Here is a 15,607-nt window from a genome sequence, read left to right on the forward strand (position 1 = left end):
CTCAGCAGGCGAGGCTGCAGTGGCCGGAAGCGGCCACTGCACTCTAGTCTGGGTGACCGAGTGAGACTCCAACTCAAAAAAAAAAAAAAATTGCCCACTTACAATGCATACACTTTACTGTATGTAGATTCTACCTCTATATATCTGACTTTTAAAATGACACAAATGATGTAGAGATTTCCTATGTTTTCTTCCCATTCTCCCCCTCCCCCAGGAGGCATGAACTATCTATATAAATTATCTGACATCCTCTGGTAATAAAATGAGCAGGGGCCTATAATTTGGTTTCCCTAAGAATTATTCCTCCAGGTTCCACTTGCCGACTTTGCTGACCTGCCCACTTGACCACAGTAAAGGGACTCAGGTCTGCAGTTAACAGTAACTGAGAGAAAGAAACGCTTTAGTACCAAAACCTGCTTGTTGGGATTTCTACCTTCCAAGGGGAGGCATAAATCAAACCCAATCACTATGGGTCTCTTATTTTTCTTTTTTTGAGTCACCAAGTTTAGTTCTGTCACCTAGGCTAGAGTGCAGTGGCACAATCATGGCTCATCACAGCCTTGACCTCCTAGGTTCAAGTGATCCTTCCACCTCAGTCTCCCAAGTAGCTGGGATTACAGGTGTGCACCACCATGCCTGGCTAATTTTTTTTTTATGTTTGGTAGGGATGAGGTCTTGCTATGTTGCCTGAACTGGTCTTGAACTCCCAGGCTCAAGCAATCCTCCCTCCTCGGCCTCCCAGAGTGCTGCAACTACAGGCATGAGTCACCACATCTGGCCCAATATTTAAAATTAAACATCAGACCACTCCTCTTCTAAAGTGCCCATCTCCACAAGCTGGGCCTCGGCCTCCAACCCAGCTCTCCGCTCTCAGTCCAGCTCCTCAGGTCTCCTGCTCCTGGGCAAATAGCCAGAGTCCTTCAAGTTACTCACATGGGACAACCAGCTCTCCTCAGCCAACTTGTAACCTCAGTGAGAGCTGGGACATGACTTGGAGGACCGAGGGACCAGGATGACCCATGCAGCAGCCTAGCTTTGACCCTGAATGTCTTGGGCTGTGCGCCAAAGCCTGGCTTGCTTACTTGCTGCTGTTTCTCTGGTTGATCTTATTTACCACAGACCATGTGGTGGCTGTTTTAGGGCTTCCCCTCTTCTGACCAAAGTCCTGGGCTGAACAAGGGCTCACTTACACAGTGTCTAGTTCTTTCTCTGTCTGTGCCTAGTCACTGTCTTCTCCAAGAAAAAAAAGACCTGGGCAGGGTATGGTGGCTCACACCTGTAACCCCAGCACTTTGGGAGGCTGAGGTCAGAGGATGGCTTGAGTCCTCAAGTTTGAAACCAGCCTGGATGACAAAAAAAACCTGATTTAAAAAAAAAAAGTTAGGCCGGGCTCGGTGGCTCTGCCTGTAATCCCAGCACTTTGGGAGGCCGAGGTGAGTGGATTGCCTGCGCCCACAGGTTCGAGACCAGCCTGGGCAACTTGACGACATCTCTACAACAAATCAAAAACTAGCCGGGCATGGTAGCACGTGCCTGCAGTTCCAGCTACTCGGAAGGCTGAGGGGGAAGGATCGCCGGAGCCCAGCAGGTCGAGGCTGCGGTGGCCGGGAGCGGCCACTGTACTCCAGTCTGGGCAACAGAGTGAGACTCCAACTCAAAAAAAAAAAAAAGTTGGTGGTACTGTGCTATAAATCCTCCACTTCCCAAGCTTTTGGCAAAGTCTCAAACACCAAGTCCTTCTAAGAATGATCACTGAATGAAGACAAGGAAAGGGACTGATTTCCATGTCTGGGCAAGGAGCAGGATCTACAAGCCAGGAAGGCAAACCAGTCCCTAAACTGATCAGATTACTCCAGTCAATCATGGTAGAGCTCCAGCTATGCGGCCAACATGTGTTGGCTGCTGCTGCTATTTTGTGCAGTGGCATGAGTGATGCTTGAACAGAGGGGCACAGAATGGACAGGCAGGCAGTTCTGGGGAGGCAGGCAACACACAAAAAGCATACTTCATAATGAAATTAGTGATCAGTGCTGGGAAAGATTAGAACAGGGTACGATGGCAAATAGCCAGGGAAGGGGATGGGGAGTGGGAGGGAAGGGATTATTTAGAAACGGCAGCTAAGAATTTAGCACAAGTAGGGGGTCAGAGGCATAGTGTCTAGGGAACATCCTGCCTGCCTCACCCCCCACTGTACATCACCACCACCTTAGCAACATGTTCCTGGAGAAATGGGGAAAGGGGAGCTTTGAGCCCATTTTGCTTGAGTTGCAGGACAGGGATCTCAGCCAACTGCTGGGTTACTGCATTCAAAAACATCACAGAATTAACAGCTACGATTCAAAGAGGGTTTGCCAAGTACCATGCTCCACACTTTTATATGTACTGTCTCACTTATGTCACATAATCATGAGGAGTAGGCTTTATTCACCCCCATTTCACAGAAAGGGAAACTGAGGCTTAGTGAGGTTCAGTAAACTGCCCGAGTTCACAAAGGCAAGAAAAGGCAGAGCCAGGGTTGGAATCTGCATCTCTCAGACTCCCAAGATTACATATAGCCAAATGCTAAAGAACGCAATGGATTCCCTCATTCATTCTGTAATTTTGTATGACGCACCTATGATCTATGAGCTACCAGGCACTGGGATGAACAGTGGACAAAATCTTTGCTCCCCTGGAGCCAAAGTAGAAGCCCAGAACTAAGGTGGGCTGAGAAACACATCTGCTGGGTAGTATAGACATATTAGCCCAGCCCATACCCTTGGTTTCCTGGCCCCTATGATCCAGGGTGGGCAGCTATACTGTAGTGAATTCTTCCTTTTTGTTTTTTTTGAGTCAGAGTCTTATTCTGTCACCCAGACTGGAGTGCAATGGCATGCTCATCGCCACCACAACTTCCACCTGCTGTGCTCAGGTGATCCTTCTCCCTCAGCCTTCCAAGCATCTTCCTCAACCTTCCATGTGCCACCATGCCCAACTAATTGTTTAGATTTATTGCAGAGATGAAGTCTTGCCATGTTGCTAAGGCTGGTATCGAGTTCCTGAGCTCAGGCAATCCTCTTGCCTCCACCTCCCAAGTGCTAGGATGGCAGACTTGACCCACCGCACTCGACTTCTTCCTCTTTAATTTGAGTTTACTGGAATAAAAATATGTGAGTGTAAAGCTAAAGGGAGCTCACAAAGTGATTTCCTCCCCAAGCTCTCACTCTCCCAGGGAGGGTGACTCAGTCTCAAACCCTTGGCTCTTGTTGTTTCCTGGCTGTTCACAGAGAGAAGCTGGCTGCGTATTTTCTCCTGCTTCTTCTGCAGCCAGCTCTGCAGTGAACCCTGAGGGGTCTGGGCCCAGCTTATTCTCCCCATCAGTCTCCACTAGCCTGTCTCCCACCAATGACCCCAGAACAAAGGCAGGCTTTGTGTCCTCCAACTAAACTAGTTTTGCCAACGTTGCTGGCAGAGGAGTTTCCGTCTGCTGAAGGAGCAAGTCTTGACCTGCAGAGTCCTCTCTCTCAGAGATGGGATGAAACAACATTGGAAGGGTAATCAAAGAGCTGCCAAAGTCTCTGAGCCAGGGCTGACTCTGGGGCAGGGGCGTCCTCCCAGCCTGAGTGGTCTGTCTCTTCTTCGATGACTCAGTTCCCAGGCTGCATAGAAAACCATCTTTCCTCACTCAAAGGAACTCAATGCTGAGTCGTTTGGCTGTTGTTAGGCAACAGTGCAGAGTTTAATCAATTTGTGATTAAACTTTTATGTCAATAAAAGGGCTGAATAAGAGAACAGTTATCTTTTGACTTACTCTAGGAACCAGATTGCATGTTAAAATTAACAGTGCTCAGAAACTTTATCACGATCACTAATACTATATGCTACAGTGCTAATTATTTCAGAGCTAACTTTTGCGTGCTTTTACATTGCCTGGTCCTTACCTGTCCTTACTGACTGACTCTCTGTGAGTTTTATAAACCCAATATGATTCTAAGTGCCTTGAATGAAGAGTTCCGCTGCTTGGGTCCCCTGAGGTCAGTAATGCCTAGGGTAGGACCAGGTGCTTGGGTTGTTCAGTATTTCTCCACTATCCTTCAGCACAGCTAAAGAGCAAGCTCGGCCTCAAAGCAGGAAGAGAAAGGAACATTTTCCTCTCATGTCTGAAGATATCTTTTGTAAACAGGCTGCTCACATCTCCAGAGCATGATAAAGACCAGATGCAGGCAGGGATCTGGACATGTCTTATCTGGGTAGAAAACAGAATTTAAGGTAATAAATATCTTGGGATGTGATAAAATCCAGAAGCCTCTTCCTGGGCCATAAGTATGTTTTTCTTTTTTAAACAAACCTAGTAGTAGTATGTGACCTTATCAGAGAGATTTATGTTCAGTTGAAAACCAAGTTATTTTGAGCTGAGCAAAATGAAGACTTTTATCAGCAGATGACTCTACAAATTTTTCAGGGACAGTGGTTTTCAGAGGTGGCAGGGTTGAAGAGAAATCTTTTATGATATCATATGGTAAATAGACTCTTCACAGTGCCCAGTACATATAGGTGCCCAGCACCTATAGGTACCCAGCAAATGTTTGCTTTTCAAAATGTATGTACTTAGCTGGGTGCGGTGGCTCACTCTTGTAATCCCAGCACTTTGGGAGGTTGAGGCGAGAGGTTTGCCTGAGCCCAGGGGTTCGAGACCAGTATAGGCAACATAGCGAGACCTCGTCTCTACAATAAATCAGAGAATTAGCTGGGCGTGATGGTGCACGTCTGTGGTTCCAGCTACTTGGAAGGCTGAGGTGAAAGGATTGCCTGAGCCCGGCAGGTTAAGGCTGTGGTGGCTATGAGTGTGGTTGAGGCTGGATGACAAAGTGAGACTCTGACTCCAAAAAAAAAAATTGTGACCAGGTGTGGTGGCTCATGCCTGTAATCCCAGCACTTTGGGAGGTGGAGGCGAGAGGATTGCCTGAGCTCAAGGTTTTGAGATCAGCCTGAGCAACATGGTGAGACCTCGTCTCTATAATAAATAAAAAAAATTAGCTGGGTGTGGTGGTGCATGCCTGTGGTTCCAAGTACTTGGAAGGCTGAGGCAGAAGGATCACCTGAGCCCAGCAGGTATAGGCTGCAGTTTCCATGAGCATGCCACTGCACTCCAGCTTGGGTGACAGAATGAGATTTTGACTAAAAAAAAAATTATGTACCTATTTATTTATTTTTGACAGGGTCTCACTGTCCCTAGGCTGGAGTGCAGTTGCACTGTCATAGCTCACTGTAGCCTCGAACGCCTAAGCTCAAGTAATCCTCCCATCTCAGCCTCCCAAAGTGCTGGGATTACCGGCCTGAGCTACTGTGCCCGGCCTACAGTTTATTTAGCAAACACTTATACTGCACATAGACTATGCTAGCAGGATTCTAAGTGCTTTACAACTATTTATACTCATGCCCCTTTTCTTCCTGCCTTGATGCTGAGGGTGCTATTTAACTGTGACTGCGGAGTAATTAAGACATAGCGAGCACAGCATTGTTCACAGTAGTAAGAACATGGGACCAATCGTGTTGCCCATCAAAAGAGGATTGGGTAAAACAAATGTGGTACATATACACGATGGACTATTACATAGCCATAAAGAAGGACAAAAATCATAAAATTCATAGCAATCTGGATGGATTTAGAGTCTACAATACTTAGTAATCTTTCACAGAAACAAAGAACTGAGTATCACATGTTCTCACTCACAAGTGGACCTTGAACAATTATTGTAATACTATAAGAAAAGAATTGGTTTAGCCGGGTGTGGTAGCGCACGCCTGTAGTTCCGGCTACTTGGAAAGCTGAGGCAGAAAGATCACCGGAGCCCAGCAGGCCGAGACTGTGGTGGCCGGGAGCGTGCCACTGCCCTCCAGTCTGAGCGACAGAGTGAGACTCTGACTCAAAAAAAAGAAAAAGAGAAAAGGATTGACCGTAGCAGGAAACTGCCGGGTGGGGGGTGGGGTATTGAGATGGGATTGGTAGTAGTGGGACTCTGTTGGGGGAGGGGGGCACACCTCATCAACAAGTGTACCTGCATAATGAACATTTGTATACCTAACCCTGAATTGTATCCCACATCTTTAAAATAAAAAAATTAAAAGAAAAGAAATAGCGAGCAGTTAGCATGCCTAGCATAGCCCCGGGCACTCCTGAACCCTCTGGTTGGGATGACTATGTCCCTGAATTAATTTCAAACCCTGAGAAATTCAGGCCCTGCTCCTATCACTACCTCATCACTCTCTCACAACATCTTGGGGTGCCTCCTTTCTAGGACTTGTGTACCCTCCTGTCCTCCTGCTATTAGGCAGAACCAGATGAAAGTGCAAGTGCTGATCTTTGTCACTGATGTTTTGATTGCTTTTTAATTTCTAAAAAAAATGACAATTTCATGCAATCAAACTTAATATCTCTATGTCTTAAAAGGAAGACACTGGCCGGGTGCAGTGGCTCAAGTCTGTAATCCCAGCACTTTGGGAGGCAGAGGTGGGAGGATTGCTTGAGAGCAGGAGTTTGAGACCAGCCTGGTTCATGAAGCTAGACTCTGTCCCTACAAAAAAATACAAAAGTGGTGGCGTGCACCTGTAGTCCCAGCTACTCAGGAGGCTGAAGCAGGAGGATCATGGGAGGATAGTTTGAGCCCAGGAGTTTGAGGCTGCAGTAAGCCAGAGTAAGAACTTGTCTCTGTAAATAAATAAGTAAATAGGGGAAATGGATGCTTGAGGTTAAGTAACCTGCTCCGATGCCTCAGGAGTAGTCAACAGCAGGATGTAGATTCAAATTCCAGTTTGCCTCTTTCTGAACCTCTTAACATGCTACTTTTAACCACTTATTAAGAACATGGGATGAGGAAGAAGCTGTTAGGGTTTGAGCATCAGCTCATCCACTTGGTAACCCTGATTTTTTTTTTTTGAGTCAGAGTTTTACTCTGTCACCCTGGAGGCCGGCGAGGAAACCCCCTGTTCCGTCCTGAAGCCGCTCCAGGTTGAAGTCATTTGGCGCCCATGTGTTGTTTGGGGCCCTTCTTTCATTCCGGTGAGCACAGTCTGCTCAGTTCCCCTTAGAGTGGTCTAGAAGTCACACAAACCCCTAACCCTCAGAGCCACCAGCCCCGGGCGGGTCCCCGGCACACGCCGGGCTCGGCTGCCCACCGCCCGCGCGGCCCCTTTAAGGGCGGTCGGCGGCCACGTGCCCCGTGACGTCGGAGCAGGAAGTGTTTGAGGAAGTCGCGCGAGGCCGCCTGTTGCGGGGGTCCCGCGTTTTCATGTCCTCAGGGGGCGTCTGGGCTCCTGTCTGCCCGCCCCGCCTTGCAGACAGGTGAGTCCCGCGGGCGTCCCCTGCCTCCCCCCGAGGCCCTGCGGACGCTTCCGTGGGGCCTGGGGTCGGGGTTTCCGGGTCACTAGCGCGGTTGGAGCTGGGAAGCGCGGGGGCAGACGGGGCGGGCGCTCCTGGCGGCTGGGTGGAAGGGGGGGCCTCGGGAGAGACACTTGACCGCGGAGGCAGTGTGGACACCTGTGACTCCTGCAACACTGTAGACACCCGTGCACGTGGGGAGACTCGGGAGTGGGCTGGGCTCTCCCTGCCGCCTGGGGGTGGCGTAGGCCAAGGCGCCCCTGCTAGGGTTGGGGGGCGGATCCCTGCTGGCATGGGTATCCCCCCGCCTTGGACGACTTTCTTCCCTGCTTGCTGCCGCAGCACCGAGGTGGGAGTGGTGAGAGGGACCAAAGTTTGCCACGATGTTTGGACAAACCATACCGACTGACTTATTTACAGAATAAAAACCCCTTGTTTTCTCTTCGCTCCCAATCGGGAGCAGCAGTGTCTGGTACTTTCGCCATCCCTTTGAGCTCGTTTTCTTAACCCTAACCTGTTTTCCCCCATCCCAACTTGCTTGCAGGTTAGAACGGCATCAGGATGAGCTGGTCACCTTCCCTGCCAACCCAGACTTGTGGGGCTTGGGAAATGAAAGAGCGACTTGGGACAGGGGGATTTGGAAATGTGGTCCGATGGCACAATCAGGTAGGGGCTCTGTGTAGCCTGGGGAGAAGCACCTCACTCCTCCACCCGCTGACACTGCTGGACCCAGGGACTGGCCTTTGGTTTTGCTGGTCTTAGGAGAAAGTGAGAATGGGGATTGGGAACAGGGATTCAGGACTGCCAAGGTGGCCCTCTGGTTAGTTGTCTGCAAGCTTTATTAACTAACTATGCTACCTAAATCAGTAGTTTAAAAAAAAGTTAAGCTTTCAGCTCCAATTTGTGCTAATGTATTGTGTATTGATGTTACATATTATAAAACATGGAAAAATAGGAAAAAATTAAAAGATGAGAATAGTGAAACATTTAAAAATATTTTAAAAATTAATTATTTAAAATTAATTGACTTATCTCTTGAGTCAAGTCTCACTCTGTTGCCCAGACTGGAGTGCAGTGGCACAATTGTGGCTCACCCCATCTGCAACCTTTTGGGCTCAGGCGATCTTTCTGCCTGAGCCTCCCGAGTAGCTGGGACTACAGGTGCACACCACCATGCCCAACTAACTTTTGTATCGCTTTGTAGAGATGAGGTCTCGTTAGGTATCAAACTCCTGGACTCAAACAATCATCTTGCTTCGGCTTCCCAAAGTGCTAGGATTATAGGTGTGAGCCACCTATAATTTTAAATATTTTTGCTGGTCATGATGCCATCCCAATATTGTTTGCAACTCCACACAGCACAAAATACACAGGCCCAGATGAAAGATAATTATTGTAAGGATGATGGTAAAAATTAGTATTTCAAATAATTCTTACCAATTCAGATGATTTGGACTGATTTCTTCTTCCATCTGACTAGATCTTCTCATTGTTTTTACACTGCTTGTGTCTGACATGAGCTCATAGAAGTGTCCGTTCTCCCATGTTCCTATTTGCTTGTATGGGCCTTATTCGTGCTGAAATTCTTGACAGAATCTCCTTATGCCAGGTGTCGATTTGATGAGAGGTGTTTTACTACGTTGGATGAATAGTCCATCACTCTGTCTAGGCAGGGCACAGATAACCTCAGTGTGTCTCCACAGGGCTCTGTCCACCCCTCTGCCCTGCAGGAATGTCTGCCTTCTTAAGGTGCCCCAAGTATCAGACATGGCACGTGACCTTCCGATAGATGATCCAAGGATCATGCTGCACAGGGAACATTGGAAAAGCTTGATTTCTTCTTAAATTGTTTGGATTCCAGTCTTGGTAGCACCTGAGACACAAAGCTCCATTTAGAGACCATTGCTGTAGGGACAAACCCTCACTCTCCAAATAGCTAAAAGTAACTTCCTGACTCCAAATTCAGATTCACCGAAGACTTTGAAGGATGGCACCTATGTTTATTTATGTTGTTTATATGTTCTATGGCTAATAGTCCATTGTGTATATACATTTTCTTTCTCCATTCGTTCGTTGGGGGGATACCTAGGTTGATTCCATATCTTGGCAATTATGAATAGTGCTATAATAAACATGGGAGTGCAGATGTCTTTTCCACATACTGATTTTTTTTTTCTTTTTTTTTTGAGTCGGAGTCTCACTCTGTCGCCCAGGCTGGAGTGCAGTGGTAAGCTCATGGCCACCACAGCCTTGACTTGTTGGGCTTAGGCGATCCTCCTGCCTCAGCCTTCCAGGTAGCTGGAACTACAGTCATGCCCCACCACTCCTGGCTCATTTTTTTATTTATTGTAGAGACGAGGTCTCACCATGTTGCCCAGGCTGGTCTCGAACCTGCAGGCTCAGGCAATCCTTTCACCTTAGTCTCCCAAAATGCTGGGAATATAGGCGTGAGCTACCATGTCCAGCTCCACATACTGATTTCTTCCCTTTGGATAAATACTCAGTAGTGGAGTTGCTGGGTCATATGGTATTTCTATTTTTAGGTTTTTGAGAAACCTCCATACTGTTTTCCATAGTGGCTGTACTCATTTACATTCCCATCAACAGTGTATGAGTTTCCTTTTCTCTGCAACCTTGTCAACATTTGTTATTTTTTGTCTTTTTGATAGTAACCCTTTTTAGTGGGATGAGATGATATGTTATTGTGTGTTTTGTGTGTATGTGGTTTTTTTTTTGGTTTTTTTTTTTGAGTTGGAGTCTTACTCTGTCACCCAGACTGGAGTGCAATGGCCGCTCCCGGCCACCGCAGCCTTCGACCTGCTGGGCTCCGGCAATCCTTCGCCTCAGCCTTCCAAGTAGCTGGAACTACAGGCGCGTGCTACCACACCCGGATAATTTTTGATTTGTTGTAGAGATGAGGTCTCGTCAAGTTGCCTAGGCGGGTCTCAAACCCGCGGGCTCAAGCAATCCACTCACCTTGGCCTCCCAAAGTGCTGGGATTACAGGCTGAGCCACTGAGCCCGGCCGTATTTTTTTTAATAAGAGGTTCTTGCTATGTTGTCCAGTCTAGTCTTGAACTCTTGGGCTCAAGCGATCTTTCTGCCTCAGCCTTCTAAGTAACTAGTATTACAGGTGTGTATCACTGTGCCTGGCTCATTGTAGTTTTGGTTTGAGTTTTCCTGATGACTTAGTGAGGTTGTGCATTTTTTCATATACCTGTTGGCCATCTTCTTTTGCAAAATGTCTATTCAGATTATTTGTCCATTAAAAAATTGGATTGTGTGTGTTTTTTTAAAATTTGAGTTGCTTAAGCTAATACAAGGAAGTCCCCCCCCAAAATTGGAATTGTCTTTTGGAGGGCGGGCCCTTTGTAGTACAGACTTCCCCTGGTAGGTAAGTGTCCTAGGAACCCATCAGCACCAGTGTGCCAGCATGTGTTGTTGTGAGAGGCTGCATGCAGCTTAAGTGAATTTTGTGTGTGTGTGTGTGTGTGTGTGTGTGTATGTGAAGATTCTTTCAGTATGTTTGCCCATTTCATGATAGGTGATTTACCTATCATGAAATGCCCCTGCCTGCTCTGTGCTGAGTTTTCAGTAGTTTTTGACACCAAAACAGCATAACCCTATGCTCTACCCACCCTGTTCACCCAATCTTACCCCAAGCGACTTTTTTTGTTTCCCTGGATGAAAAAAGTCCTCAAAGAGAAATGTTTTGTGTGGAAGAGGTGAAACAAAACAGCAGAAGCACTAAAAGGCATCAAAATTGACAAGTTCAAAAACTTCGGCAGTGGGAAAAGCGTCTTGATTGGTGTATTGTATCATACAGAGAGTACTTTGGAGGTGACTGACATCTAAATATGTAAGAATAAATACACAGCTTTTTATAAAGAAACTCTGGGGTTTTTTTTGGTCCTTCCTCCCCCTTGTATATTCTGGATATTAATCTCTTTTGAGCTGGATAGTTTAGAAGCAATTTCTCCCATTCTATAGATTGTCTCTTCACTTTGTTGATTGTTTCCTTTGCTGTGCAGAACCTTTTTGGTTTGATATCATCTCATTTGTCTATTTTTGGTTTTTTGGGGTTTTTTTGAGATGGAATCTCATTCTGTCGCCCAGGCTGAAGTGCAGTGGCATGCTCACTACAGTCTCGATCTGCTAGGCTCAGGCTTTCAGGCCTTCCACCTCAGTCTTTCAAGTAGCTGGAACTATAGGCATGCGCTACCATGCCTGGCCAATTTTTTGATTTATTGTAGGGATGAGATCTTGCCAAGTTGCCCAGGCTGTTCTCAAACCTGTGGGCTAAGGCAGTCTCCTCACCTTGGCCTCCCAAAGTTCTGGGATTACAGGCTTGAGCCACTGTGCCCAGCCTCTTCTAGTAGTTTTATAGTTTCGGGTCTTGCATTCAAGTCCTCAGTCCATTTTGAGTTGATTTTTTGCATATGGCAAAAGATAGAGGTCTAGTTTTATCCTTTTGCATATGGATTTCCTATTTTGCCCCTCATTTATTGAAGAGACTGTTCTTTCACTAATGTATGTTTTTGGCACCTTTGTAAAAAATGATTCACTGTAAATGCTGGGATTTATTTCTGGGTTCTGTATTTGGTTCCATGGGTCTGTGTGTCTGCTTTTATGGCACTACCATGCTGTTTTAGTTACTATAACTTTGTAGTATTTTTTTTAGTAGGAGTCTCACTGTCACCCAGGCTGTAGTGCAGTGGCACGCTTATAGTCACCGCAGCCTCAACCTGCTGGGCTCAGGCAGTCATTCTGCCTCAGCCATCCAAGTAGCTGGAACTACAGGCATGCACTACCATGCCTGGCTAATTTTTTGTTTTATCGTAGAGACGAGATCTTGCCAAGTTACCCAGGCAAGGACTCAGGCAGTTCTCTTACCTTGGCCTCCAAAGTGCTGGGATTATAGGTTTGAGCCACTGCACCTGGCTTGTAGTATAATTTGAAGTCAGGTAGTGTGATGCCTCCAGCTTTATATTCTCTTTTTTCTTTTTTTCTGGAAAATCTAGAAAGTTTATTGACTCAGGAGGTGGGACCCTTGTGATAAAGGACAGAGGATCCCAAAGTTGAAGTCTGGCCTGAGAAGCTAAGTGGGTTCTTAGTTTTATGTAGGAAGAATTTAAGGGTGAAATGACAAAGTAAAGTGAAAGTTTATTAAAAGAAAAGAGGAACAGAAAGAAGGCTACTCTATAGGCAGAGCAGCCTCCCTACATTGCTGGAGTTTCTGCTGGAAAATGAAAATAAGTTTATTGAAGTGACAGAGAGCAGGTTACTCTATAGAAAGAACAGCCTGTTCTTTTTGCTCAGGATTGCTTTGGTTATTTGGGGTCTTCTGTGGGTTCATGAGAATTTTAGGATTATTTTTTCCATTTCTGTGAAGAATGTGATTATTATTTTGACAGGGATTGCATTGACTCTGTAGATTGCTTTGAGTATATGGCCATTTTAATAACATTAATTCTTTTTTTTTTGAGTTGGAGTCTTACACTGTCACCCAGGCTGGAGTGCAGTGGCATGCTCACGGCTACCCCAGCATCTACCTGCTGGGCTCCGGCGATCCTTCCACTTCAGCCTTCCAAGTAGCTGGAACTATAGGAGTGCTACCATGTCTGGCTAATTTTTTTTTTATTGTAGAGACGTGATCTCTCCAAGTTGCCTGGGCTGATCTCTAACCCACGGGCTCAGGCAATCCACTCACTTCGGCCTCCCAAAGTGCTGGGATTACAGGCTGAGCCACTGAGCCTGGCCAATGTTAATTCTTTTAATCCATAAACATGAGCTATCTTTCCAATACTTTGTGTCCTGGAGGGCACCTGTATTTTGATCAAGTGCTGTTGAGCATCTTTCTGGACTAAAGAGATGGCATATTGTGAACCTCTTCCCAGAAACCTGGCTGCAGCAAGCAGAGAGGATTGTTGAGGCTGTTGGCCAGTGATGTCAGAGGGTCATTCTGGACAGTCATCCTCCTGCGTCATTTAATTGGAAGACATCCTAGGTCCCACCCTGAGTCCTTTCAGCTCTGAGTGGAATGTGGGAGCCAGAGCTGGAAGGCAGAGTGCAGTTCTGCAGGTGATCACTCACGCCCAACATAGAAACCAGGGTTCCAGCAAACCCTATGGTTGAGGAGGCCTGAGAAATATGACTGCCTCAGATTTGTCCTGGTATTAAATTTGTGCCTGGCATTAAAACAGAAGGTCCAGACCATTCTATGGCCCTCCTTATGCCTGGGCTGGGCTTCTTCCAGACAGGCCAGTGCTTTTCAAGACATCCTGTCTTCCTTCAAAACAGTTCTGTCCACTTGTGCCAGGTATCTGTCATCACTGGCGCCAAGTGGCCTCCATCTGCCTGCTGGGTGTGGAAAGCTGTTGCCAGATGGAATTTATTTCTTGCTTTATAGATGTGAACCTAGGAATCTGTGTGTGTAAGGATTACAACTACAAGTACAACTTTCTAGTTCCTTCCCCTTTTCAAAACCTTAGTTTGTTCTTTATTTTATTTATTTATTTTTTTTGAGTTGGAGTCTCTCACTCTGTTGCCCAGGCTGGAGTGCAATGGCATGCTTATGGCCACCGCAACCTCGACCTACTGGGCTCGGGCGATCCTTCTGCCTCAGCCTTCCAAGTGGCTGGAACTACAGGTATGCGCCATCATACCCACCTAATTTTTTGATTTATTGTAGAGATGAGATCTTGCCACGTTGCCCAGGCTGGTCTCGAATGCATGGGCTCAGTCAGTCCTCTCACCTCAGCCTCCCAAAGTGCTGGGATTATAGGCATAAGCCATAACACCCGGCCTTTATTTGTAAAAAGCCAAAAGCCAGCCTCCTCCTGCTGCTATCTGACCCTCTCACATCTAGTGTTAAAGATCCTGCTCCGCCCAGCTCTCTAGCAATCTACTGAGTGTGGGGCTAAGCTCTGTTAGGATATGGAAATAAAAGATGACCCTGGCCCTCATGTGCTTACGCTCTAATTGAGGCGATAACATGGGCATTGGGAATATATCAAGAAAGTCTTTTGTGAAATGGCAGTGGCTGCCGTCTCTGGAGAGTGTGTGTGGCAGCTGTGCTGGGTGCTGTAGCCACATGGTCTGCTTTGAATGCTTGGGGTGGGACAGCTTCTTGGAGGAAATGAAAATTCTCAGGTAGCTGCAAGGTGGCAGACTCTAGAGATCCTGGGGGGTAGGGGCATGGGGGAGAAGAGGCATGTAGGGCCTGAGAAGGAAGTGGTGCTGCTATTGAGATCAGTCACAATGTCATTTCATCTCAACTGATAGCACCAGAGGGTGTGGGGTTATTTCCATCTTGTGGATAAAGCCCATAGGCTCTACATCACATGTGGCCCAGGTGAGGGGGAGGGGTGCCACCTTGATAGGTTTGTCTCCTAGCCCATGCTCCTGGCTCCTGTGGGTGATGCGGGAAGCCATGTACCTGGGGGTCTGTGCTGCAGCGAGTTGAGTGATGGGGCAGTGCTGAGTGCAAGGGTGTGTCCAGTCACGTGTGACTTGGGTGAACCTGCAGTCAGACTCTGAACCTTTTTTTTTTGGAGTCAGAGTCTTACTCTGTTGCCCAGGCTGGAGTACAGCGGCATGATCACGGCTCAGCATAGCTGTGAGCTGTGACTTCCTAGGCTCAGGTGAGCCTTCTGCTTCAGCCTCCTAAGTAGCTGAGACCATAGACACATGCCTCCACACCAGGCTAATTTTTAAAAAAATTTTGTAGAGACAGGTCTCATTATATTGCGTAGGCTGACGTCAAATTCCTGGACTCAAGCAATCTGATGGCCTCTCAATATGCTGGGATTATAGGTGTGAGCCACTGTCCTGGCTGACCCTGGATCTTTGACCCCCATGCTTGAATCCTATCTGCACAGTCCCTTTGATCCAGCATTCAGCCTCATGTCTGAAACATTCAACTTGGGGTGCAGAGTCTGAGAAGGAGGTGGGGGTCCTTACTAATTGCCTTCTATCAACAGCAGCCTGGTTGGACAGTTGTCACCATCACAGGATACTGGGCTCTCTGAGCCAAGGGTCTAAGTGTAGCTCTTAGCCTTGGTGAGTTGGCTCTGAGTCACTGAATGAGGCTTTCTCAGGAGGCTGGGCTGGCCCCTTTTGTGTCCTGTGAGTCCGGTCTTCCAGCTATGTCAAAGCACCTGGTGGCTCTCGGGAGTCTGTGTCCACCACTGCCTTTTTTTTTTTTTTTTTTTGAGTTGGAGTCTCAATCTGTCACTCATACTGGAGTGCA

The 15,607-nt window shown here is 47.1% G+C and overlaps 1 protein-coding gene across 2 annotated transcripts in view; it reads left to right on the top strand.

The window, feature by feature from the left end:
- The first annotated feature begins 7,797 nt into the window (after positions 1–7,797).
- Positions 7,798–15,607, top strand: part of IKBKB (inhibitor of nuclear factor kappa B kinase subunit beta) — a 54,534-nt gene continuing 46,724 nt past the window's right edge. Inside the window, exon 1 of one of the 2 annotated variants that reach the window (XM_008054607.2) lies at positions 7,798–8,023. In XM_008054607.2, the coding sequence (XP_008052798.1) occupies positions 7,919–8,023 (105 nt within the window). In that variant the 5' untranslated portion in view covers positions 7,798–7,918. The remainder of the gene's footprint in view (positions 8,024–15,607) is intronic. The other variant, XM_008054608.2, reaches the window with a different exon arrangement.

Source organism: Carlito syrichta, unplaced genomic scaffold, assembly GCF_000164805.1.
Source record: "Carlito syrichta isolate Samal-C Ts95f unplaced genomic scaffold, Tarsius_syrichta-2.0.1 Scaffold296851, whole genome shotgun sequence".
Classification (NCBI taxonomy): domain Eukaryota; kingdom Metazoa; phylum Chordata; class Mammalia; order Primates; family Tarsiidae; genus Carlito; species Carlito syrichta.